The sequence below is a fragment of the Pteronotus mesoamericanus genome, unplaced genomic scaffold (genome assembly GCF_021234165.1).
Source record: "Pteronotus mesoamericanus isolate MK-2021 breed Mesoamerican mustached bat unplaced genomic scaffold, CSHL_Meso_final scaffold_54, whole genome shotgun sequence".
NCBI classification, from domain to species: domain Eukaryota; kingdom Metazoa; phylum Chordata; class Mammalia; order Chiroptera; family Mormoopidae; genus Pteronotus; species Pteronotus mesoamericanus.
In genome coordinates this window covers 20,383,531-20,410,661 of record NW_026555321.1, presented here as the reverse complement: position 1 = coordinate 20,410,661, position 27,131 = coordinate 20,383,531, and the positions used below count along the sequence as shown (strand labels likewise).

The 27,131-nt window shown below is 41.1% G+C and overlaps 1 protein-coding gene across 2 annotated transcripts in view; it reads right to left on the bottom strand.

Annotated features, from left to right (window-relative positions):
* Positions 1-6,628: 6,628 nt before the first annotated feature.
* Positions 6,629-27,131, bottom strand: part of ACP3 (acid phosphatase 3) — a 41,791-nt gene continuing 21,288 nt past the window's right edge. Inside the window, exons 7-11 of one of the 2 annotated variants that reach the window (XM_054594866.1) lie at positions 25,558-25,690; positions 20,985-21,067; positions 18,990-19,093; positions 17,143-17,312; positions 7,261-7,523 (exon numbers count right to left, since the gene is read on the bottom strand). In XM_054594866.1, the coding sequence (XP_054450841.1) occupies positions 7,405-7,523; positions 17,143-17,312; positions 18,990-19,093; positions 20,985-21,067; positions 25,558-25,690 (609 nt within the window). In that variant the 3' untranslated portion in view covers positions 7,261-7,404. Of the gene's footprint in view, positions 7,524-17,142; positions 17,313-18,989; positions 19,094-20,984; positions 21,068-25,557; positions 25,691-27,131 lie in introns of both variants that reach the window. The other variant, XM_054594865.1, reaches the window with a different exon arrangement.

Genomic DNA, 27,131 nt, shown 5'->3' with positions numbered 1-27,131 from the left:
CCAAGACAACTCTTCCTCCAGGGTGGCCCAGAGACACCACAAGATTGGAAGCCCCTGACAGGGCATAGTTTAGAGCAGCGGGAGCTGCCTACCTCAGAATCACATGTGATACCTGCTAACGTGGCAGATTCCTAGGTTTACCAATTCAGAATTCTGGGAGCGAGGCCTGGGAACCTGAATCTTTCACAAACATTCTAGGAGATTCTTATGCACACAAAGTTAGAGAAGTACTGGCTTAGTGATGCTTCTGGTAGAGTCTCTATAGCCAGTGAACTTGAGGTGGGGCTTTATGAATCCTCTCCAGCTTGAAACTGAATAAAAGCTAGTATGGTTAGTAGCATTGGTAGGGTCAGCCAAAAGGTATTTATAGAGGACCTAATTTGATGTAGCCCAATGGATATTCTTGAACAAGAGCTGGAAATGAGTCATAAGAATGTTGTGCAAAGTTAACTGGAAAGACAAGGACCTCACGGTTTAAAACCAGAAATTAGATGCTAAAGGGCAAGATTTAGTGGCCACTATAAAGAGGAAGGGCCAAATCCTTGCAGTGCTCTGGAGGAAAAACATAAGCTAGTGAAAAATGAAAAGCCCAGTTAAAGAAATTATTCACCAGTGAGCCCTATGAAGACAGGGTCTATAATTAATTCAGTACCTGTGCTCCTCATGCTAAATAATGGCCCCACTGCACTTAACTTTCTCTTGAACTAAGATTCCCTTTGAAAAATATGATGGAAACCAAGTATTCTACTTCAGGCTAAGAACAGGCACTTAACAAGTGTTTGTGAGATTAAGTTACATTATGTGTACAGTGTTATGGTGGTTTTTTTTTTCTTCACTTCTGTGTCTTGACTGTCTCTCTTAACTTTGGCAGATAATTATAGGCCCCTTTGCTAGGCAAACTCAGTGCTTCCTGTTTGAGGTTGGGGGGGGAAAGACCTATTGAACCTAACTTCCCTTCCTCCCAATGTTATACTGAAATAATAGAAAAGATGTTAAAAATAAAAAGGAAATCATAACAGTGCTAGAGAGAGTGACATCAGCAGGTCAGATATTTTGAGAAATTCTTCAGTGATGAGCAGAAGTGAGGAAACTGATGAAGAAGCCAAAACCGGGAAACTGCAGTCCGACCCACCAGAGATGAATGCAGTTCTTTCTGAGGGAGCCACAGAGAAGGCTGCAGCTTGGCTCACCCCACAGAGCATCAGGGAACTGGGGAGTACTTATCAGGGTGAGTGAAAAATGCATTCCCTATCAGCTGCTCATCCCACTTCTTCCTCCAGAGAGACAGAGTGGCTGCTTCCAAGGCAAAATCTGGAGGCGTGCTCTCTGTGAAAAGAGGATGCTCTTTTTTGGCCGAATCAGGGAGGGGTGGCTCCTTGCTGTGCCCTGGAGAAGCAGAGCAGATGGTGAGCGATTCAGGATTTACACTGCAGGCATGAAGGGGAAATTGCAAAGGTTAAGATCATTCCACTCAGACAATATATACACAGAAGCCCTCCGGCCAAGAGTAAAGTCCCGCCACTTTTTGATGTGTACCGAGCTGACGTACACTACTGGGTACCTGATGCTGTAACCCCACCCTTGCCAGCCCTTCCCATTCAAGAGACAGCAACCACTTCCAGTAATGGTTTTGTCCATCCTATTAGACTAACTTCCACAGGTAACAGCTATGAACAGTGGCAAAATAAAAAATACAACTATTTAAAGATACTTGGGAGCAATCAAAAGCAGGCAGATACCAGAGGAGAGTCAGCAATTGGAAAGAGGGGTGATTGTTATTTTTTATGGCTCGTAGCCTGAGGGCAGGTTCAAGTTTGTGCCATGCAGGGGCAGACAGTGGGGATGGAATAGCTAAAATGCAGGGGGAGAAAGCTTTAGTCTAAGAGGTTTGAAATGTCAGAGGACAAAGTTTGAAGGCATCCACAGCCTCTAGAGGTGAGAACAAAATTCACCACAATTGAAAGCCAGAGAGGAAAACGATACACAAATTCTGTGGCTGAGCCCTAGAGCTTGAACTAAGCGTACAACGGAAGCCTCCAAGTAGCTTAACTTTGGCTAAAAGAACTGAACTGAGATTTGAGCTGCTGTCCTTTGCAGGGAACACAGTTTGTCATTTGAGTTCAGCCAATTTAACTGAGTGCTTAAAATCAAAACCCGAAGATTTCTAGAGGAACAAAATAAAATCCAGAGTCTCTACAATGTCTCATTGACAATGTCTAAGACATTCCAAAATTACTGTATATACAAAGAAACAGAAAAACATAACCCCTACTTAGGAGAAAAGACACTCAATTTAGACTAGTCCTAAGATGACCAAGATGTTGTAATTAGCAAAAGAGAATTTTAAGACAGTTATTCAAGATGTTTCTTGAGGAAATAGCTTTACAGAGTTAAAAGGGGAACCAACATAGGCCATTCCTACTAATCCACCAGATTTTTCATTTGTGGACTATGATTCATAAGAATTTGAAAAAAACCCAGGGGATGAAAGAAAGGGTTCAAGATTAGTAAATTCAAACAACTGAGCCCAGAGAAAACAGATATAATTTAGGGAACACAGGAGAACTTGAAAAAAATTCTAAGTAGTGTCCTTAAAGATATTCAAGGATTGATTAAATTTATAAAATAAGAAGAGGCCACTGTGAAAAAAGAACAATCAATAAATAGGAAAGAATTCTTAGAAATAGAAAGAGTAATGCATTTACTGAAGACCAAGAGTGTTCTAGGAAATGATATTTCTTAGAATGTAGAGAAATAAGATAAAAAGATGGAAAATATGAGAAAAACCCCTCCCGAGGCATGGACTATAGAACTAGGAAATTCAAGTTCCAGAATGCAATTTGCTTGAGTCAAAGACACACGTAAGCCATACAGGATTAGAGAGAAAACAAATACCCATGCCTAAATATAGTCTAGTAAAATTTTAGAATTTCAGGGATGAAAAGAATGTATTAAAATATTCAGCAATACATACACATGAACATATGCATGTACATGCATACATAAAATAAAACAAACAGCAGCAGATCATTACATTGGAATAAGAATCAGACTGATATCAAATTTCTCATCAGCAGTCCTGTATGCTAGAAGGCAACAGAGTAATACTGCATTCCTATTCTGGAGGAAAATGGTTTTCAACCTGAAAACTTTTCTATTTAGACAATTGACAGATAAGAGGGCTAAATACAGACATATTTGGATCAGCATCAGAAAGCTTAGTGCTCACGTATCCTTTAAAAATTACTTCAATAAAATGAAAAAAACACATAAGAAGGAGTGCAACATGGGTTATAAGAACCATAACGATGTGAAATTTCAGAAAATAAAAGTATAAGTACAGTTCATACAATTCATGCTAACCACCAGGGGAACACACGCCAGATGCTGTTGACAGCATTGCTTCTCATGATAAAATGCAAAGATTTTTTACTTTGCATTTTATACTCTTCTGTAGTATCTGCGTTTATTTTTGTTTTGAATACAATTACTTACAATAAAAAAATTAATAAACCTTTTAAAAGACACGCCCCCCCAATCTAGCAGTACTTATTTTCTAAGCATGTTGTCAATTTTTTTCTTAAAACGTTTAATAAGAAGAGGAACTTGTCCATTTATTTTAGGGTAGTTATAAAAAAAGTATAGGTTGCTACCTAAGGCAAGTTTAAAAATAAATCATTTCAGCCCTGGCTGGTGTGGCTCAGTGAATTGAGCACTGCCCTATGAACCACAAGTTCACTGGTTTAGTTCCTAGTCAGGGCACATGCCTGCGTCGTGGGTCAGGTCCCCAGTTGGGGCTGTGCAGGAGGCAAGCCGGTCAACGTTTCTCTTCCTCTTTCACCCTCCTTCCCCTTCTCTCTAAAAATAAATAAATAAAATCTTAAAAGGGAAAAGAAAATCATTTCAGAAAAATCTTTCATTCATTCAGCACACATGCAAAAATAGTAAGATGTAGACATAAAAATAGGACTTTCATGTTTTCACAATAATCTGAAAGTAGATTTTACAAATTATAACAAAGCATGCATTCTTTCTGCTTCAAAATGGTCTCTGGAGGTGCTGTCCAATGCGGTAGCCACTATATGGCTGTTGAGACTTGACATGTGCCTGGTCCAAACTGAAATGTGCTGTGAGGGTGAAATGTACATCAGATTTCAAATACTTAGTATAAAAAGCTGTAAAATATCTCATTAATAATTTTAAAATATTGATTATATGCTGAAGGGATATTTTAGATGCCCTGGTTAAATTAGAATTAACTTTATTCTTTATTTTTACCTTTTGAAATACGGCTGTTAGAAAACTTGAAATCCCACATGTGGCTCTCATTTGTGGCTTGCATTATGTTTTTATTAGCCCTGGTCTAAAGCACCCAAATATCCCTTATGGTGTATGTCCCCCTTATTGTTCAAATGGGGTTTCTACAAAGGGTGTTTTAAAAGAGAAAACTAACATTTTGACTTTTATTTACCAAGAAATCCCCCTGGCTATGAAGAAAGAATCAATGCCAACAATATTAGAATAAGACAGAAAACAGGAAGGCAGGAGAATAGGGAACATACTTGGAAGAAGAAATGCCAGTTCTAATATAAAAGAGTTTTGTTGGATGAATGACTTCCAGTAAAATATTTTCCTTTAATGCATGTACTCTTCTAATACCACAAAGTATTCCTTTTGCTATCATGTTCCCTTAATACTTTCTTTACGAAATGTCATTCTAGCTAGAAATATTCTACCTACAAGTCCTCCTTAGAACTTTCCTACATATACATTGCTGATATTTTTTATGGTAGGGAATGTAGCTACATCGATGTAGTAATTATTGCAATATTCTAATTCTGTTCAAAGGCCCTACAGTGGTTCAAATATGGGGAATATATTTCAGAGCAGAGTTTATCTCAACCCTAGCAATTGTCTTTCAAACAATATTCATCATTGTGTCAAATGAACTTATCTTTCCTGACCCATCTGAAAAAGTCACTTTTATCAGTAGAGATACTTTCCTATTGAAGCTGGATGATTAACTTATTTCCTGAGAAATGTTACAGTACATTTGTGCTCTCTGTTTTGTCACTATAGATCATTTGTCACTTTGAATTTTCATTTGTCCTATGGGAATACTGCCATGAAATATGAAAAACAATAACAACATTAATCAACAGTGTAGTTCTGTAGAAGGTAAAAGAAACAATTAAGTTGGGAGTGGAGTTAGAGTTTTCTTTACAGTAATCAAAGGATCGTGGAAGGAAGAGAAAAGAGGATGTTAAAAAAAAATCCCTCAGACCCAGTAGAAAGTAGAAGTCCTTTGTGCCACTTATGGTAAAACAAAAACAAAAACAAAAACGTGTGTGTGTGTGTGTGTGTGTGAGGAAAAGGTGGTGAAAGCTTTTATTTTTACATTCTATCAACCCTGTATAAGATAATTGTTGAGGCCAAATACCTTAATAATCACTTAGGGTTAGACAATCCAGCATCTAGGCCAGCAATTAGCAAATAACAGGCCTTCTATAGATATTTGTTGAATGAGTGAGAAAACCCATGACTTACAGCTCTGTTCATACTTCCATTTTAAATAAATAGCATGAGATGTTGTGGCTTCCTTACTGATATGGCTAGGTACTTTATAGAGACAGAAATTTGTCCTTTGTTCTTGCTGCTGTAGATGTTTTTCCATTTCCCAAGGTGAGAATGTAGCTAAATCTTGCACCCCTTTGCCTGTGTGCCTCTTGTGTTCCAGCAGAAAGCAGCAGTTGCCAGGCAGGAGAAGGCAGCTCCTCAGGCTTCTGTTTGCAATAGGCTTGGCTCAGTGAGAATACGTAGAAAGTGAGGATGACAGAGGTGAGCGCCTGGAGTTTAACCGGGGGAAGCTGTGGGATCCCAGGGGAGAGGAAGATTTCTGAGACTAAGAGATGGGGTAGGGTTCGGGGGGGCAGGGTTTTGTGCTGGTCAAAGATGCCAGCACTGCTTGTGGGTGTCACCCTCTTAGGGGACTGGACAATGCCAGGCTGGTGAAATCCTGTTTTGTTGTCATGGGAGCCAGGGAACCAATGTCCTCTGCCTACCTTCAGGACACCACAGGGGAATGGAAAGTGAGCTGATTGGAGACCAGTGTGGACAGTGGCCTCGTGAACCCTTGTCTCACTCTTTCCACCAGATACATCCCGGCGCCTTTAGCTGAACCTGAGGAGGTGAAGAACACTACCAATGAAGAGGATTCAATTTCCCACCAAATGGATGGTTGGAAGCTCAACGAAGAATAAAACAGTTAAAAGTGAATTTCAGACTTACTATAAGGATACAATTCATGCATGCACTCATTTAGACAATGACCAATCCAGAGTACAATATGAGAAGACAAACTGTCAACAGAACCTAAGAACTAGATGTGACTTCTGTGTTCATCTAGTCAGACTTTTCATTTCTGGACCACAAAACCAAGGTTTAAGATTTAAAAAAAATTGTTCCAACTTGATTCGGAGCTGAGGCAGTTGGTCTTCATCCTTTAGTCTACTTTTCTATCTACCTCATCACTTGAGAAATTCAGATCTTTTTGTAGCAATTAAAGTACATTATCATTTCATCATGGCCATGAATAGCCCTTATCAAAGTAAAATCTCCTAATTAATCTCCTAATGAAATAAAGAAATTAGAACTTTAAAAATATCCAGCTCTGATAGTTGATGTAAAAAAAAAAAACCCCAAAACCCTATGGGCACATAGATTTTTCTTATTCTCCATCATAGAAATTGTGGGCAAATGACCTGAGCTACAACTAAAGTAGCTGATATTATGGTACCTGAGAATTAAAAAAATCTCTTTCTCAGGCATTTTCAGATATAGATATGTGTATGTATGCGTTGGCTATCAAACACCTGGTAGACATTTGTTTTCCAGAATGTATATATGTTTGTATTAAACCTACTTAATGGCTGAAAAAACAGATGTATTAAACCTTCCAACTAGGTCTTAATTCTTAAGAATCACCTTATATGCGTCTACTTCTAGTCTAATTTTCCCCCATTGTCCAGTCTTCTTTGATCTATGTCTTTGCCACACCTTGAAACTTTTTGATCTTTGCAGGCAAAAGGCTGATTGGAGTTTGTCTCCTCATTTCTCTCCAGATGCCTGTGCTAGAGAGCACGCCTGTCCTCCGCACGCAGCTCCTTTCCAGCCAAATGAGAAGCCTGCCCCCTGAGGAGGAGACCTAACTCAACAACCTGGGTGTTCATTCATCAGTCAGCCCGGCAGCTGTCCCGGGGTCACTGTGAGTTCCTGCTCTGGGCACACTCGAAAGGAAGAGTGTGATGCCCACGTGGTGAAACTGTCCTTGGAATGCTGTGTCGCTGACAGAAGCCGCTTCACTGAAGGTTGGCCCGGTGTGTCTGCCCTTCTTCAGCCGTCTATTCAGATGCTCCCATAGGATTCTCTCTGCCAGCAGGGCCCATAGCGAACGAGGGTAAATAGCAGCACTGCCAGGATACCAGACACGAGGAAAAAGGCAACAGCAAGGACGATCCTTAGAACTGTGGGAAAATAGGAGGAGCATTAATGTAAAATTAACAGATTAGAAAAATAGGAAGATCACCAATCAGTGTTGATTTCTGCCTTAAATGTGTCAGCGGCATTTCTGAAGCAGCCTTGACATCAGCATAGTGTGGTAAAAAGAGCACAGGGGTCAGGAGATGGCCGAGGTCCCAGTTTCAGCATGACCTTTGACCTGTGGGCCTCTGCTCCTCCACTGTAAAGGAAGGGCAATTGACTAAACTATTTCTAAAATCTTCTAGGATTAACCTCACTGTATTTTTCTGCAAATAAAATTATCAATTGTTCTACAGTTAAAATTATTGATTATTCATGGTCTTAGGGTCAAAGAAATTTCTGAATACTCAACTGCAATCACTAATTGGTTCTAAAAGAAATGGAATATCATCTTTTGGTCTTTGAATTTGATTTTTGGTAAATACCTTTTAAAAAGGAAGCTTTGAGTACATGTTGACTATGGTAAGCATTTTTTAGGACAACTGCATACTATTGCTAATCTGTACCTTTATTTACACATATCCCTTTGACAGCTCACTGGTCAGGATCCAGATATAGGGGGTCGTTCTAAATGAGACGCTGTTTATTATTTCATCTGGAAAGTTACTCTCCCCCCACCATACACACATATCCTAGTCCACTATAGTATATGCACCATAAATATCAGTTTGTAGCATCTTTAAATGAATGTCTGATTTTTATTGTAAAAATATGGACCTGCTCATTGGTGTAGGCAAAGGGAGGGCAAACATCTCTCTGATCCTGGCAGCTCAGTCTACAGAACCCTAGTGCTCCATGGAACACAGTTGAAAATCACTTATTTAGCTTAACTTTGTCATTGTAGAGATGATGAAAATGAGACGTGGAGAGATAAGATAATTCGGCTAAGGAAAAGCAGATAATTGCATTTGGGTTGGGATACATGGAATCTTATCAGTCATATAATTTTGAAAGCCATCTATTCACTAATGACTTCAAATTTAAATTTTTCCCAGACTCAAGACTCATACATCCAACTGCGTCCTCAACTTATTTCCTTGGACATCTAATAGGCATTCCAAAACTAGACTCCCAACCCCCGGGCACTCCTACCTCCCCAACCCCCTGCCCCCTGATCAATTCTGTTCCTCCTGTAGCCTCCCTACCTCAGCTGATGGAAACTTCCTTCTCTCAGTGTCTCAGTCCAAAACTCTTGTAGTTGTCTCTGACTCCTCTTTTTCTCTCACATCCTATACTGAGTCTGTCAGGAATCCTGTCGGTTCTATCAAAAACTGTATCTGGAAGCCAGCGATTTCTCCCCTTCTCTGCCACCACCCTGCTTTGAACCACCGTCTTTTGCCAGGATTACTACAATGCCCTCCCGACTTCCTCCCTAGCTCTATCTTTTCTTCCCTCCAATCAATCTATTTTTAGCACAGCAGCCAAATGACTTCCAGTCAAATCATGGCACTCCCCTACTTAAAGTCTGGAATGAATGCTCATCTCACTTGGAATGAAAGTCCAAGTCCTGATAATAACAGTTTATGAGACTCTTCATCAGCTGGCTTTATTAACTTCCTGGATTTAGTCTGCTACCTCTCTCCCTTCACTTATTCTCTTTAGGCCACAAAGGCCTTCTTGTCGATCCTCAAACAAGTATGGCCAGGCACACTCCACCATACTGCCTTTGCTATGCTATTACCGATGTCTGGATGCTCTTCTCATGTACCTCTGCATCGGGCAACTGCATCGCCTCCTTGGCCCAAATCTCATCTTTTCATGAAGGGCTTTCATTTAAAGGTACAACCTATATGCCCTCTCCCCACACCAATTTCCAGCCTGGTTCCTGTGATCATCACCTTCCAAAGTATTTATTTAACACGTGTATTATTTATTGTCCATCCTCTTCTCTCTCTAATGGAGTGTAAGCATCATGAAGGCAGGGAATTTTGTCTTTTTTGTTCATGAATGTACCCCAAACACTTAGAACAGTACCTGCCCCATAGCACGTGCTCCATAAATATTTGTGAAATGAATTAATCATCTAGAACACCTGGGTTCCCCACTCTTAGTCCAGTGCTTTTCTCATGATGTCAGGATGCCTCTTAGCATCATGAGAAGGTGAATATTAATAAAATTAGGTCCTGTGGCTGGGTGCCATTAGTACTGATGATAGAGTTAATGTAAAGTTGGAGGGGACTAAATGGAATTGAGGATGAGAGAAAAGGACTAAATGGAAATGAGGGAGGAAGGCAGAGATGAATAGAATGTTCATGACTGACTTTCTGTATTTGGAAATTATTTTCAATGATTGTTTTGGCTATGCTGTTGTGGTGGTTCCGCGGAACATGATTCCCCCTCCCCTTCCTTCATGCTTTCCTAGGCATGCAGTGAGCACACACCACATGCCAGGCCAGCTGTGTATTAGGTTCTGGGGTTCCATGGTCCCTGCTCTTGAGGAGATTCAATACCTCGTGGGAGAGTCATATAGACAATTATGATAGAGTGTGATAAATAGCAAAATAGGCGTGTAAAAGATATGCCATTGGAACAGAGAGGAAGTTGCAAGTAGCACAAAGTAGCTAGTCAGAAGACAAAGAGTTTGGAAAGTCTTCTGAGAAAGTAGTAAGATTTGAGCTTGTCTGTGAGTTAAAGTAGATTTTGCTAGGAGACAGAATGGGTAGCACAAGAGCAGGTTTGGGAAATAACAGGCTCTTGCATGTGACCGGTATAAGTTATGGTGAGGTGAGACCAGAGATGTAAGTTGACGTCCAGGTTTTAGAAGTTCTGATTTGTCATGGGGCAAATGGAAATCATCAACAATTACTACACATGGATGTGATGTGGCCCAATTTGTGTTATTAAAAAAAGACAAAGCCAAAACAACTCAAACTGTGGGCAAAGATGTGACGTTGGAGACACCATATACCTGACTGAGAGCTATTAAAATGCCTTTGACAAAATTCTGAGCTATGAACCTGAGAATGCAGGTGAGGGAATTCAAGAGATACTTCTGAAGTTGGATTGACAGGCTTTGTGATGAACTAAATATACTGGTGAAGAAGTTGTAATGAATGTCACCCTGTGAATTCTACCTTTTGTGAATGAGATGACTAGGCTGTGAATTGAGATTAGAAGCACACTGAAAAGGATCAGTTTGGAGTAGAGGAGGTAAATTTTGTTTCATATGAAGGAATGAAATAGGTTATTATCATGGTAGAGATGATCAGCAGGCAGCTAGAGAAAACAGGTCTAGAATCCCATATGTAGATGTGGAAATAAGGACTCTGTACATAGGAGATGGAGGCCTGGGTAGCACTGGCTTATGGTGAGTGTGGAATGAGAGAAACAAGCACAGGACCCTGGGTTGTAATCATGTAGGAGGTCAGGGAAAGGTGTTAATCCAAGAGAAACTAAGCAAGGAGTCTGAGAGCAAAGAGAAGATTCAAGAGATTCTCTCCCATGTTTACTTTTTAAATTGTATGTTCCCTATACTGTAAAGGATTTGGTGAGTGTGACAGAGTATGTTCTAGAATCTTGAAAAGAGATCGTGGTCAATTATATCTTCCTGCAAAGAGGTCTAGTGCAGGTAATGACGGAAAGATGTCCTTCCATGTGGGGACACATGAAGGCTACCCAAAGCAGTATGAATTGGTACTGCATTTTGAAAACAATTTTGGCAATATACATCAAGAGCCTTTTCCTCTTGCCATTAATCTCCAAGTCCCATCTACTAGATCTATTCCCCCACTTTGAGTAAGTCTGATTTTTCCCTCACTCACCTTGGATTATTATAACAGCCTCCCAAGTGCTCTCCCTGCCCCCAATCCACTCCTCTCCTATCTGTTCTCCTTTCTGAAGCCAAAGAGGTCTTTCTAAAAGCAAGAAGCCAGTCACATCCTCTGTCTTCTGCCTGAAACCTTTTAATGACCAGAGTTACTCAACCTGACCTATGAGTCACTTAATGCCTGCCTCTCCAGCCTTTTATTCTCACCAGATAAAATTTTTCCATTTTCTAAAATTCCCCATGCTGACTTTAGCCTCTTGGCTTTTTACACATTTTCTCTCTCTTGTCTGTAACACTCTCCTCTCTCATCTTCATTCATCTGGTTAATTCCATCTTTCTTTTAGGTTTTGGTTTGAACATTCTCCCCAGTTGAGAAGCCTTCTCTGGCCCCTTAGACTTAGGCTAATTGCCTTTGTCTGTCCTTTATTATGGTACTCACCACAGGTAATGATAAGGGCTTGTTTAATTCTGTCTCCCTCCCCTCCTTGCCTGCTTTCCTCCTCCCTGCCAAAGCCTACAAGCTTGCCTTGTTGCTGTTTCCTCAGCAAACTTAATACTTGCTACATAGGTACATACAGAGTACATAATAGGTAGTCAATATATACCTATTGTTTGATAAATATTCATATAATTTGACCCACTAATCCTGTTTTCGGGAATTTGTCTGAAGGAAACAGTCCACGAGACAGTGTGGGATGGAAAGGGACTTTGTGATATAATAGAAATGTAGTGTTGGAAAGAGTTAGGTTTGAATCCTGACCCTACCTCCTGTGGCACGTGATTTTCTGAGGCTCAGTATTTTTCTCTGCAGAATGGGGGTGTGTGATGTTGACAGGAAAAGGAAAAGAGGCTGCTGAGTTAGGTACTGATGGTTTTCAAAAAGGAAGTTTCAGAAAACATGAAGGATGAGTATCTTTTTACAGAATAGTGCAGGAGGGAGAGGGGTATGAGAAAATAGAGGCAGAGCATGTAGATCAATCGTTCGAGAACATTGGGACTGAAGAGGGCAAGATGGAGCAGGCACTGGAGGGTGGGTACTCTGATGAGAGATTTGGGCACTTTCATCGTTGAAGGGTTGGGGCCTTCTACCGTGGAACACAATGAAGCTAAGTGAGAGATTCATTGAGGCCCCAGGAGACAGAAGGATTGGACCATATGCACAAGGCAAGGGGTTAGCTTACTCGAGGAAGAATGTATTTTCCTGAGGGACAGCAGTAAAGGCAGGTTAAAGCTACTGAAATATTTTGTGCTACTGACAGAGCTTAAAAGAATTTTCAATGGATTATCTTGGTCTCTTAGCACATCCCATGAGAATTAAAGAATCCAAGACGGTATTAGAAATTTCAGAAAAATAACAAGGCCCTCTGCAGAAAACAGGAAAAAAAGTCCACTAAGGGTGAAGACATGTACCAGGCAGGTTTGAAAGATCCAGCTAAGGCTGGACTAGAAATCTCAGCACGCATAGTCTGAAATGGTAGCAGGGGCTTAAGCTTCACTCAACCGATCAGAATGTAGAAATTGTGTGTTTCACTCGATCTGGGGCTGGATTTTGGTACGGTGGGCAGGGTATGAGAGGGAGCACTGCTGTGGCTGCCCGAACTGCCTAGGCTGAGGTCAGGAGAGGAAGGGAGGGGTGAGCCGGTGTATACACAAGTTCGTTCCCGCTGTTTTTTATGAATGATGAGGCATGTCTGGGGAAACTGATGAGAATGACAAAAGGATGAGTAAGAAAATTACAATCAGATGGCCTCATTTCAGAGGTAGGAGGGGTGCTGGGATGGGGTATCATTGAACAGGGCCTCTAAACGGCAATGGGGGAACAAGAGAATGCCAAGGCAACTATGTGAAAACAGAGGTTAAATAACACAGACATGTTGATATATATATACAGTCAATGACTTCATCTTTATAGTGCAGTCATGTTTGAGGCTCATTCATAGCTTCTCTCCCTTATTTATTGAACAGCTGAGTCCAGGATTCTGCCATCTGAGTCCAGCCATGAGGAAGTCAGGCTACGTATGGAAGGCTGAACATTTATTCAGTTAGCAAATATTGGTTGAAGGTATCAGGTTCTTGGCATTGTTGACTGCTTGGAGATTCAAGGAGTAAAAAGGTATGGGTCCCACCTTTAAGGCTCATGGTTGACTCTTGGGCATGTGTGTTATGTGCTGTAGATTCTCAGCTCAACAAGGATTATTAGGGGTAATGGGAACTGCCCACCAGTAAATCTCCTTCCTATGAAATAACTGGAGTTGAAGATTGTGGTAAGAGCTGGGAGACTTCTAGCGAAGAAGGTGTGATTGTGTTAGTAAAATTTTAGAATTAAATGAAGAAGCATTTTCTAAAAAAATAATTTTTATTATTTTTAAGTAACACAGTATGGAACTTAGACTTGTGAATTTTCTAACAAAGGCTCTGGTTAATTTAATTAAAATGAGAATTAAATTAATTATTCTACTAGCTGAAAACACTGCCTGCAGGTATGAGTAGGATTTCATGGGTGGAAATGCCCTAGGGTGTAGGGTTGCCAGGCATTCTGTATATTTATAATATGTCTTATTTAATGGCTTTGTCCTGCTTCCTGTATTGGCTTTCTCAGAATACCCTAAATGTCCTTAATTTGGCCTTTAAAAAAATAAATTATAAAAATTCAGCAGTTAGAGCTATTAATTAAATCTATCTGGGCATCCTGTACCTCTATTTGATAAATTTGGTGGCCCATCTAAGGAGTCATTCAGCCCCTACAACCTTCCATGATTCACTGCTCTACAGTCTCTATTAAGGCAACTGATGACCCAGCCCAGGAGACAATTTCAGTCCCAGAAGTTTCCTAACATGAACACAATCTGTCTTCCTGAATGTTCACCTGCTGCCCTGAGCATCACTGTGTGAGACTGTATAGGACAAATGCAATCCATTTTACTTAAATAAGTTTAAATATTAAATTCACTTTGTTGAAGACCACCTCATGTTACAGACTCTTAACATGATTTCCATGAGGTAAAACCAGTTGTGTGCTGGTAACTGGGTCTAAGAAGGTGAAGGAATTAGCCGAAGAACATAGACGGAGGACCCATGGACATGGGCAATGGTGTGAAGATTGACTATGGAAGTGGGGGGAGGGCTGAGCGGAGGGGGACGAAAGGGGAAACAAGGGGAAACAATGTAACAGCATAAACAATAAAACATTTTTAAAAAACAAAAATCAAAAACAACACTCTGATTTGTGGCATATGCTGACTTCTGTGGTGAAAATACTCCAGCCATGACAAAATGAAGTTGTTGAATGCAGAGCTGGGAAGCACACATCCCACTCTTGATCTGTCTGAGCTGGCTCCAGCTCACCGGTCCCCGAGTTTGTTTGTTTGTTTGTTTGTTTTAATGAACATATTCTGCTGCTTAATTATATTTCACTCTATATGGATCTTGAATTGTTGAGACTGAGAACTTGAGAATTCCTTAAAACCACTATTTTGAGGAAAAGATTTCTACAAACATAGTAAGAGGTGACAGATTAACTGAGGAGGATGAAGGAAAGGGTGCATCTAAACTAACTCCCAGGTTACTAGAGACTGCTGCTAATTAAGATGGAATCTGCTCTGGTGGGGTAACTCAGTGGGTTAGAGCATCATCTTGATTCAAGAATCAACAAATGAATGCATATGCAAGTGGAACAACAAATCAATGTCTGTCTGTCTGTCTGTCCGTCTGTCTATCTCTCTCTGTCTCCCTCCCCCCAATCCTTGGAGTAGGTTCAGGGAGGAAGGGTAACTAATTTATACACTCATTCAGTGCCAATCCATGCCAGCCACAGGCACTTCTAGGTTCTGAAGACAGATATAGCAGAAAATATAACAGATAGAATCCTTGCTTTTGTGGAGATCATATTTTATCTCTTTGTAATTGGTCTCTTGAAGGAAACCTGTGGGAATTGCTTTGAACTCTGAATCTTCTGCTGAGTAACTTCCCTATCCTTTCCAGCTTCAAGCCACTAGAATGTTTGATATGTCCAAGTACCTTGCACCACTCCATTAGAAACCTACATCCTTACTGATTTCAGATGGGTCTGTTGTCACCTCCTGCAAGAAGCCTTCTCTCTCTCTCTTTTTCGATTGGGACGCGTGTGTTTTTTTTTAATTGTTCAAATAAATTTGTCTCCATTTTTCTGTCACCACTTTCCCCTGCTCCACCCTCAATCCTTCCCCACTTTGGCTTTGTCCATGGGTCCTTTGTATGTGTTCCTTGACTTGACCCTTTCCCTTCTTTTCCCCGTTACTCCCTTCCTCCTCCCCTCATGTTACTGTCAGTTTCTTTTTTCTTTCATTGTTGCTGGTTATATTTTCCTCGCTTGTTTGTTTTGATGATTATGTTCCACTTACAGGTGAGATCATATGGTATTTGTTTTTCACCCCTTGGCTTATTTCGCTTAACATAATGCTCTCCAGTTCCATCCATGCTGTTGCGAAGGGTAGTAGCTCTTTATATTTACACAGAATAACAAGGGTTTGTGTTTTAGGACTACAAGGGTTGCCATGGGAATAGAAGCTACCTACATTTGGAGGGAGAGAGGTAGGAATGTCAGAGAAGGCTTCTCGCTGCACAGTATTCCAAACTATGGTACATTTACACAATGGAATACTGTAAATGGAATATGGTTGTTCTCTACATGTATTACATCTGGCACATGGCAAGTCTACAGGGCTCTAAAGAGTTGTTGTCTGAACATGATTTCTTCTTATGTAATGAGTAGTTTCAACAGGACCTGAGTGCTTAGGTTTTCTGAAGATACCAGGATCAAAGCCGTATGCATTGCTGTTGTCTTCAGAGCAGGTATCACAGCCACACTTTCAACGTTTCAGCAAGTTTTGACTTTGGAGGCATTCAGGACATTCTGATATTTCTAATTGTGCTCCAGTTTGAAATGTGTCATCATACTCCTTCTCTTAAATCACTTCCACATTCAATATTTCCTCCCATTGGGAGCTTCAAGAGCAACTGCACTCATGCAGGTCTCCCCTCTCTGTTGTGTTGTGCCTCACTATCTTGTTCTCATCAAATTACTTACTTGCTATGGTGTTTGTACTCCAAGAGCTGCCATATGTATTATGTACAGCAAAGTTCTCTGGCAAGTTTGCTTTTGGTTTCTTCAAAAGTAACATGAGTTTTCCAGGGCCAAAGGATACAAAAAGGTATTTATTCTTCAGCTCTGTCACCCAAAGCATTTTAACAGAAATTTTAAAATATAGGACCAAGTTTCCTGGTGTAGAAGACTTCTTCAGGTCTCTCTACTGTATCTCACTTCTTTGCTTCTTGTGAGAAGGCTGAGAATAATGAATAAGTTTGTTCTTTGCCCATTAGTTTAGGATTAAAGTCTCTTCTTGGCTCTCACCAAGATTATGGATTTTGTTTGAAATCTGCTCCACTTCAGGCACTCAAAGAACAGCCTCAAGATTTTTTAGATTCTGCTAAAAAATCTTGAAATCTTTAAACAACAAGATGTCCTAAGTGGCCAACCATGTAGTTCATGGCAGCCCCATGAACTTTGATCAAAGTTTTTTCTCTGATTAATTTAGCCTTGATGCCCTTTTATATTAACACTGAAAAATGTCAAGTCAGGGTTTATGGCAAGTAGGGGTAGAGCAGGGCCAGGTAGAGATGTAGGAGTTGCCTGAAATAGGGGTCTCTGAAGCATACAATTATCACTCCAAAACTATTTCTTTCATGTCTGGGGGGTAATGGCCAAGCTATATTCTCCAAGCACAATCCACCCTAAGACAGGGTGTTCTGCCCTTTCTGCAGGGCTTCACATGCAACCTAGTTCAAAACGTCCTTAGTACCTTCATGTTTGCCCGTGATTCTACACTCTGCGGACCAGTCTTGGGGGATCACGGAGGCAACCAGCTCAGTAAACTTCGTCAGAGGACAGCTGGGCGTGCAGCCTGGCAGTGTGAGGGGGTATGGCTCGTGCCGAGTGTCATTCCGATAGTACATCTCTATGAAGTACTCCCTGGTGGGGGAAGGGAGAGGAGAGAGCTCTGTTAGTTCTGTGTTGTTGAACTGCCCCTAAACTTCTTTCTGTCTGGCCCGTAACACATCAGCTGAGGGACTAGTAGAAGAATTGATGGGAACAAGTAGATTTTAACCAACAGGGGTAGGAGAGGGGATATTGGGTCAGGAGGGCCAGATCTGGAGCGTAAAAAGTTGGGGGGAGGCTGGTTTTTTAGATGACCAGGGCAGAGAAGGTGGGGGCCGGGACACTTAATCAGAGGAGAGGCTGAGAGGCTGAAAGTCTATGGTTGGAGGAGTTGGGGGTGATTTGATGAGTCTTTGAGAAGGAACCGCGTGGCAGGTGGAGTGTTGGGGTTTCTTTCTCATATTCTTTCTCTTTTATGCTCCTCATTGGCTTCTTCTTTTTCTCGTCTCAGTATTTTTCAGTTTTTCCTCTGAATGAATCTATCTCCCCTCTCCTTAACCAGGGCATATGAATACTGCATAGCATGTTTGCTTGAATATACAGCAAAAACTTTATCAAAATTATACTTCTAAATGAGGGAGTAGTTATATATTCAAGTTCTTACTGACTCTCATATTAAAGACGGCTCCCTCCATACTTGATTTCAAAAAACAGTGTACTGTTCCGGGAAGGTCCATGGGCCTAAACCAATCTCAGTAAAGCTAGTTTGAGGCACTTATGAAAGTCATTTGCCAAAGAGGAAAGAGAGAAATTCAAGATGGATTTAGGGATTTTTGTGGGGTAGGAAGCAGTAACTGCACTATTGCTACTTTTGGATGTTGTTATAAACAAGCCTTTTAAAACATAACTTTAAAAAACTACACAAATAAATATTCACTTCTAAGATGTTTTTAGAAACTTCCTTAATAGTATGTGAATGAGCTCTTCTATTGTAGGGCAGCTTTTCCAGTGACAGCATTTTAATCTCAAGATGATATGGCAAAGATGACCCGTCAAAGTCCTTCAAAATTCATGACTCTCTTTCCATAGGATAGATTTATGGCTGAACAGTGGCTATATTTCCCAGATGCTTTTGCACCTCAGTGGGACCAAGTGACTCATGTTAGCCAGTAGAAAGTAAGTAGAAGTGATATGTGCCCCTTCTGGGTTAAGAGGGTTCCTAAGCAGGTTGTTTTTTCCACCCTCTTGTTCCTTTCTGCAAGCTTCCTGCAGATGAGCTCAGGCTCTTGAAAATTGCAGGTCCGAAAGATGGAACTCTGGGTCCCTGAATCACTAAGTGTGACTCACTCCATGAGTCACCTCCTACTGGTCAGAACATCTGCATTGAGCTGTCAGATGAGTGAGAAATAAATCTCCATTGGATTAGGTAAGCCTCCAAGAATTTGGGGTTTCTACAACAACTGAAATCATTCTTATTAGTTAATATATCTGGTAAACAATTTTAGGGGATTCAAATTTCTCTCTAGTGGTGAAGGCCACTAGAAGTGAAGATGCATATAAAAGTTTGGGTAAATTGTTTCGTAAGATGTGAAAGTGGGGAAAAAGTAGTATTTTTAATTTAGTGCATTATTTAATATAGCATAGGATTTTAAAGTTTATGTACCTAACTAAAAATTAAGTATTTTAAGGATATAGTCTAGCTAACAGTAAAAATAATAACAAAACTTCAGGTCCAGTGATAATTTTGAAAAGAACCTCCTAGACACTTACCCCTTCTCAAGGTACAATTCCATGAAGTGGCAGGAAGCGTAGGGAGGAAGGATTCCGTTATAAACATCTAGCGCCATCTGCAGGCCACTCACAGTTGTGTCATGCTACAAAGATTTGAAACAAATTTTTGATCTTTACCTCTGGTTCAGACTTACATTCAATAGGTACGTATTAAGCATGTGCAGAGCACCGTGATAGTTTGTGATAAAATTAAGTTGCCCATATCCCCAGTGGTTTAATAAGTACAAGGGGAAAGAACTAATTTTGGTTGAGCATCTGCTATGTGCTAGGCAGTGAGATTTCTATACATATCATTACTTCATTTAAAAGATGAAGAAACAGACCCAGAGAAATTAAGCAACTTGCTTAATGTCATGTAATCCCATAGAGAAGAAAGTACATTTAAGTCAAGTCTTGTGATTTTTCCCCCTGTGTCTGTTCCCAGTGGTGTCTGTTTCAGTTTATGTCATTGGTTTTCATTCAATCTTAAAATATTTTGAAACATATTAATGTTAGATTATTTTTGTATAGATAAGAAGAATCTGCGGTTTTAAAATTGGAGGGGGAGGCTATATGACATTATAAATGTTTAGGGAGGATAAAATGTAAAGAAGCAGAGTGTGTAGCTTAAAAAATAATTGTCCACTCTTTACCCAAGAGCAGCTGGGAGGCGTAGGGGACTGGTTTTGTCACTGATTAGCTATCTAACTTTAGGAAATCCTCAACTTCCATATACATGAAATGAGTATAACATTTGTTTTTGCCTGACCGCTACTGCAGTGTACACATATTCAAAAGGGGCTAGGACTGGTTTGCTAAAGAAAGAAATGGCATTACAGATCAATGACTTGCCAGAAGTCACACAAGTTTGAATTAGAAACCAGATTAAAAACTAGAATACTGATAGAATAGTGATGGAAAGAGACTTGACTTGGGGTGGTAAACACACGATGGAATATAAAGATGGAGCATTGTATATCTGAAATCTACATAACTTTATTAACCAATGTCACTTCAATAAATTCAATTAAAAAAAACTGGAAAGATCGCATAATTGACTTTTCAGGTCTTCCTCTCTCCAGGAAGCCCTGTACTCTCTGAGCTCTTCCTCTAGCCCACTAGTGTACCATTTAGAATCCCTGATGATAAACAGAGTCTTCAACCACCGCTTCCATCTCTGCGCAGAATGAAAACATGGCTCTCTCCAGGCAAACCACACCTGGGAGGTCCTCTGTCATGAAGACAGCGGGTGAAAGACCGAGTCAGCGTTCTATGTCCAGTTTTCCCGCTCATCCCAGGCCCCATGGGCAGGCATTTCAGTGCATGTGGCCTGCAAACTCTCCTCCAACTCTGTCTCTCCTCCGTCTCCTGCTCCAAGATGGATCTCTCTCTTTTTTCTTCCTGTACCCACATGCAGCTCTAACTTCAAGCTGCAACTCCTCTTCTTTTTCTGTCTTCTACCTATCCCTTTGCTACATGGAGTTTTCTTCTTGGACACCCTCAGGGCATTTCAAACCCAGTTGTCTAACCAGTACAGTCACCTGGCCCAAGACCACTTCTGGTCATGGTTCCAGCTTCCTTGCAGTCATCAAGACTTGAAACACTGCCTTTATCTGTGGCTTTACCTTGCATGTCATTGCCCTCCACCCACATTCCAGTTCATCACCAAGTCCTGCACACTAAGCTTTTCCTCTCCTGTGGATGCCTTGGTCTGGAAAAGAAGCAAATGCTTTTCTTCTCTGAGGCACCAAAGCACTGGCTTGTGTCCAGTTTCCGTATTTTTTTTGCGTGGTGTTTTTATGTTTATTTGTCTTCTTGTTAGTATTAAATTGTAAACTCAAGGGCCAGAATTATGTATTTAATTTTAAAGCTTTGAACGGATGTCTACCATTTACTGGGCAATAGGGAAATGATGATGAAGAAGATGAGGCCCCCACTGCCAAGAGATTACACCCCTGAACAAATGGAGGGTCGAGTGGAATCAAAAATACTTACTCCAGAGTACATGATAAGTTTTCTGTGGTTTGATGGCTGAGTTGCTCTCTTCATGTATTTGAGGATTTCACTGACCAGGACACCTTAAAAAAGATAGATCAGCCATGGAGCTGGAACAAACACGGGCTTCTATTTTAGTTAATAAGCTTTCAGTAAATTCATACTTAATGGTTCTCTCCACCATGATCCTCAAAGGCTTAAGAAGAGAGGAGAAGAACTAATTTTGGATGAGCATCTGCTGTGTGCTAGCAGTGTGACTTACAAACATTATTTTACTGAATCCTGACTTGTACCCATTTCTAGGTGAGGAAGCCGAGGCCTGGAGATATTAGTGCCTCACATAGCTGGGGAAGGAGAGCTGGCCTGGCATACCGGGACTCCACTACATTAGATTTTGTTAAAGCTCAGGTTAGGAAGCTGAGGAATTTGGAAGAGATTTTAGATGGATTTCTTTTTCTTTCTTTCTTTCTTTTTCTTTCTTTCTTTCTTTTTTTTTTTAAGAGTTGTTAGCCCATACTCTTCTCCAGGGCAGACCTGAAATGACAGCAGGCCATGTACTTCTCTGTCTTCACCTCTTCCTTTCACTCTCCGGCAGCTGGACCTGTTAGAGATCCTGACAGAAAGCTCTCTAGGTGTCTGTACTGTTTGCGGACTGTTTCCTGTGGACCATTTCTGCAGGCTCCCCTGGATGTCACTACCAGTGGGGCCGCCAGCATCTTTAGCTTTCCTGTGTCTGCAGAGATGAGAGCTTCTACCCTTCACAGTCGTTGCTCCTGAGGCAGTGAAAAGCAGATGCACAGCCCGGTCTCTACCCTGTCTGCAGACACTAAAGGCTGGGGGTACCTTGAGGTGCTAGGCGCTGTTTGGGGGACATGTTGCCTGAGGGACTCCCACCACCATCACCTGAAGACCCCTTGTGTCTCTGTTGGTGGTCTTTCTATTACACATGTGCTCTTTTGTCCTGAGAATAACCAGTTTTTTTGTTTCTTTCTTTGTGTTTTTAATGAGCAGGGCATCGATGTTAACAGACACACCCTGAGCAGCCACACTGGGCCAGATACTTTGCTCGGTGAATCAGACATGTTTTCAGTCCTCAAAAAGCACATAAAAAATAAGAAGAGACTTTATTGGTCTGTATAGCAACAAGCACATTAAAGGATAATTACCGAGGAAGATGACCTGCTTTCTGTGGATGCTAGGACTTTGATTAAGAATAGAAGCATCTGGATGCTACATCTCCAGCAGGCCTACATCCCTCTGTCCCAGGGAAGCTGCCTTTAGGGAGCTCTTCTTGGACTTTAGTCTTATCTTCATGTCACATTTGGTACTAAACCCTGTGGTCAACTTTCTGTGAGTCATGACAACCTTCATCAACATGTCCCTTGTCAGGAGGTGCTTTTGCAGCCGCCTTCAGTGTTGATAATGGAAAGATATTAGCTCTTGGTCTGGAGGGATTGCCCACATTGTTTTAGGAGAAACTAGGGGAAATGATCACAATTATGCCCAAGCTCTGGCATCCCAGGAATGATGTTTTATAGGAGGGGAAACTGAGAATCAGAAAAGTTCAGCAACTTGTCCAAGATTACACAATTGTGAGCAGACAGGCTGGGCCTCTCTGAACCCGGCACGTCCTACTTCAAAACCCTTGCTCTTGGTCATTAGACCCTGCTGTAATACCAGCTATCTTCTGGGATGCCTGTTGCATCATTTATTAAATCTGCATAAACTAGACAAAACGCCATTGATTGGAAAACATGAACACCACTTCACTCACTCTTGGGCTACAGCACAGACTGGCAACCTTTTTCTGTAAAGGATCAGGTAGTAAATATTTTAGGCTTTGTGGGCCAGAGTGTCTGTGACAATGGTTCACTCTTGGGTGGAAACACAAAGGTGGCCAGAGACACAGCCTAAGAATGAGAGTGGCTGTGTTTCAATAACATTTTATTTACAAAACATAGGCAGCGGGCTGGATTTGGAAGCGTAAGGCGTAGTTTGCCAACGCCTGGTCTAGAGCAAGAAGAGGTTTCCATTAATACGAATGTTACTGGCCAGATATTTCTAAATGAACTGTAAGGATTTTCTTGGGGGGGGTGGTGTATATGTGTGGTTGGGTGAGGATAAGGAGGATATTACCCGAGAGTGTCATCCCTGAAACCAACTGATAGAACACAGAGTTTTGGCAAAGGTCAGAAGATGCCGGTCTAAATGCTGATGTTCCCATGTGACTCTGTGTCATTCAGACAATACACGTTTTCTCGGCGGGGTGGCATCCGGCCTCTTCATCATTCAACAAGCATGTAGCTGACAAGTTTCTCTTGCCTACCCCGATTGGAACAATAGACTGAGCTGGTGCTTTGGCAGGTATCACTCAGGAAACAACTTCCTGGCTTTTCAATAGCACTGGACTTCCTCGGGAAAATAGGACAGCTGTGTCCCCCCCTACCCGAGGACCAGCCCTTAAGAGTCCAAGGCTAAGAGCACACCTCAGGGAAGGACTCTAACAGAGAGAACCCAGTTGAATACACTCATCAGGCGGGAAAACTGAGACCCAAGAGGGGAAGTGACTTCTGTGAAATACAACCTCTAGTAACCAAATTTAAAAAAAGAAGAAACCGCAGCAAGCTGCTAGGGTAAACCTTATCTTGTGTTCATGTACAGACTGCTGCATCTATTATTAGGCTAGTGACAATGCTGGCCTGGATTTTCTGGTCTTCACCATCTCTTGCATCTAGAAAAGTGTTTCTGAAACTTTAATGTATGTATGAGGTTCTTATGAGTTTTATTAAAATGCAGATTCTGATTCAGCTGGTTTGGGGTGGGGGCTGAGATTTTGCATTTCTGGATGGTAGCTAATGTTGCTGGTCCTTGGACTGCATTTTGGGTTGCAAGGGGTTAAATTCCTGAGCCCATTATGACTAGATTGAAAGAAATAAATCAAGAATCCTGGCTCCATCATCTAATGGGGCTTGGTATTGAGTCATAATGCTGGCACTTTGTGGTCCATGTATGAGGCCCGGTGCTTATATAGCCAACGAGGCCCAACTTTCGTCCTCTGCTGCGTTTTGTACAGTTGAGCTGTTTCCTGGGCTCCGTCCTTACACACAGTCTGTATCCTGCCAGGTAATTTCCCCCAACATACCAGATCCCATTAAAAATTCATCTCTGGATGCTCCCCCAAAGAGCTGGATCTTGTTGCTTATGCCCTTAGCATAGGATAAGAACTTGCACATTTCTATCAGGTCTGCCTCTGTGCCGTGCAATCAAGACATTCTAACAGCAGACCTGCAACTTCATCACGTCATTAATAACCACTGTCCTAAAGTATTTGCCACAAGCTACTTTGTACACCTCATATGGAGTTGCTCTTGACCATCCTGACTTCATACCTCATTATCTGTCCTTCTGGTTACAGCTTTCCTCACTCTTTTGTAGCTACAACTGATTCCTCTCCTGGCTGGTGATCTGAATTCTTTCTCTAGCTATGCAGCCCTGGGTGAACTTCCTCGCTGTCTGGTCCAACCACGAGGATGCTTTGCCTCTATGTATTCTCTAGGGGTTCTGCAGAACTTGTCCTGACCCCATCGCAAATAGAGTCTGGCCATGTTTGGAGTCCTGTTGTGGATGTACTGTTTTCCTCAAACTGTGTAGAGCATATGACTTGAAACATTTCCTGTGGCTTCAAATTGCTTCATTGTTATGTCAATGTGCCATAATGGACCTTTTCTTGTTCTCCATCCTTAGTTTTAACGCCTACATTAACAGCACCTGAACCTGACATACCCTTTGATATCTTGGCCTGCCTACCTGATGCCCTGAGAGGTCTCAGTGTCTAGCCCTCTCCTGCCTGGTCCTGGCTTCTTTCTTTCACCCACCTTTCATGATTATAAAGGCTTGGCATCCTCTTGCCCAGTCTACTTCATCATGATAGAATTCATATGCTATGAAGGGCCATATCTAGTTGAGAAGAGGCATCACTGAGAAATAAATGTTTTCAACACCAATGGAAAAATTTAAGCTGAGTCATGAGCTTGTCAATTGCAATAGGTATTAACCTACAGGGCATAATTAGCCTGAAAAATATGTTTTATTAACTTTCACATCAAGGGTTTCAGGAACGCAGGCCACTTTTGTCATACTGCCCGCTTGAATAATTCATCCTATAGGCCACCAGACACAATTGATTTTCATGGGGCTCAGACACAAAATCCTTGATTTTGACCTAAAGATGATGAAAAGCATAATTTAGCTTTAGCCCAAAGCTTTCAATTTCCAGAAGGCCCAGAATGGGTAATACTGAAAATTATAATAACACATAATGTGTATTGCCAGCATATTATATACCAGGTAGAATTTATTCTAAACTTTTTGAATATATTTGTTCCTTTAAATCCTTATGACCTATGAAGTAAATATCATTATTATCCCCATTTTGCACAATGGGAACTGGTATGAGAGTGATTAAGTGATTTGTCCAAGGTCACATAGCTGAGTAGTGGTGGAACCTGGGCTAGAGCTATATCGTGCAACAACAAATCCAATTTGCTCCTCTCATGTTTCTAAAGGTACTTACCCCCCTGCAGTCTACATTTTTCTTTCTGTTTGTGAATTCCATAGAGGGACAGGAGGGACAATTCTGATAATTCCTTCAACTTAGTCATGGTGTCTTCTGTGGCCCAGGAGGGTAAAGTGAAATTGTGAGTACCCTGCAGCAAAGAAAAAGGAAAAAAAACATGTATTTTTATTTTTGACTGCCCTCTTTGTTAACTTTTTATCATCTTTCACTCCACAAGAACTACTGGGTCCAGCCTTTCTTGTCCTGCCATTTCTTTCTAGGAAAACTTTACTTTGTGGTAAATAGTGGTATTGAATTTCAGAAGAATAATTCACAGAAACGAATTTGCCCCTTTCTACCAAGTCCTTAGCTTTTGGCTTTACTCCGGGTCAAAAGATGATTCATATTTTGCAGAGGAAGGGTGAGGTAGGGCAAGAGTGTACCTTATTCTTTTATGTAAGGTTTTGAAATCTTTTTATTGACCTGGGGGGAAGGTCAAGCTGACACGGTTAGATGACTGTTTCCTTAAAAAAGGGCTGAACGAGCAGCCTAGGAAGATGGATGGGAAAGGTAATATATTTCTAGAACCTTCAATAATGTACTCCCACTGCCATCAGCTTCTAGTGCACCGACTCCTGAGGAAAGCCTGCACTTGCACACAGTAGGCGTTTGGTGAGTATTTGTCAAATTGATGACTGGACTGTACATGTACAACAGGGCAGGTAGAGACCTTGCGCCAATATTTATTATCTGCTATGAAGAGTTAACTAAGATTGCCCAAGTTTCAATGGCAGGAGGGAGGGAGGGGAGGGAAGGGGGGAATAAAAGTGGATACCTAAGAAAAGTGAGGAAACAAGAGAGAAAGAGGTGAAAAGGAACCACACACCATAACTACATTATGGAATAGCTGAGATCAAATGGTAGTAAGAAAGAAAAAAAAAATCAAGACTGGAATAATAATGTGGGCTCTTTTCTCTATTGAAGAGTCTTTTATAAATAGGCTAACACACGTTCCTTCAAACAGATGCTGATAGAAAAGTAAAAATATTGGGAAAGAAGTGTGTGCTTGGGTCAAAAAAACTTTGACGCGGTGGGGGGGAAACTGTCATCTGTTACTGAGAAGCAGATGAAAACAATTGATGCGCCCCAGACACTCACAATGTCCTCAAAATTAGAAGGGGTACGAGCCACGTGGGTGGTCAGAATTTTTGCCCCAGGAATCAGTGAGCTGGTTGGAAACCAGCACCACCTTTTGGCCAGTAGGTGGCACATAGTGAGTGAGAAATGCAATGTGTCCTTGAAACACTCAGTAATTTACCCAGCTACAAAAGTCGTTTGGTATGCATTAAACACCAAGAAGGAGCTCTTTTCCTAATAAACCATATTGAATAGCTTGGCTTAAAGCCGGTTTGCTTGTTCTTATATCCAGACATCAGATAATTTTTTTCCCCTTACTGTACAATAACTTTGTGTTTTTTCATTAAAATCCATGACAGGAACCCAGCATTCCTGAGAGACAAAGCATAGAAGAAAAGCAATTTTGTTTGTAATTTTCTAAAAGGTGAAAACATAAGTAATGGTGAGAAGAAGTC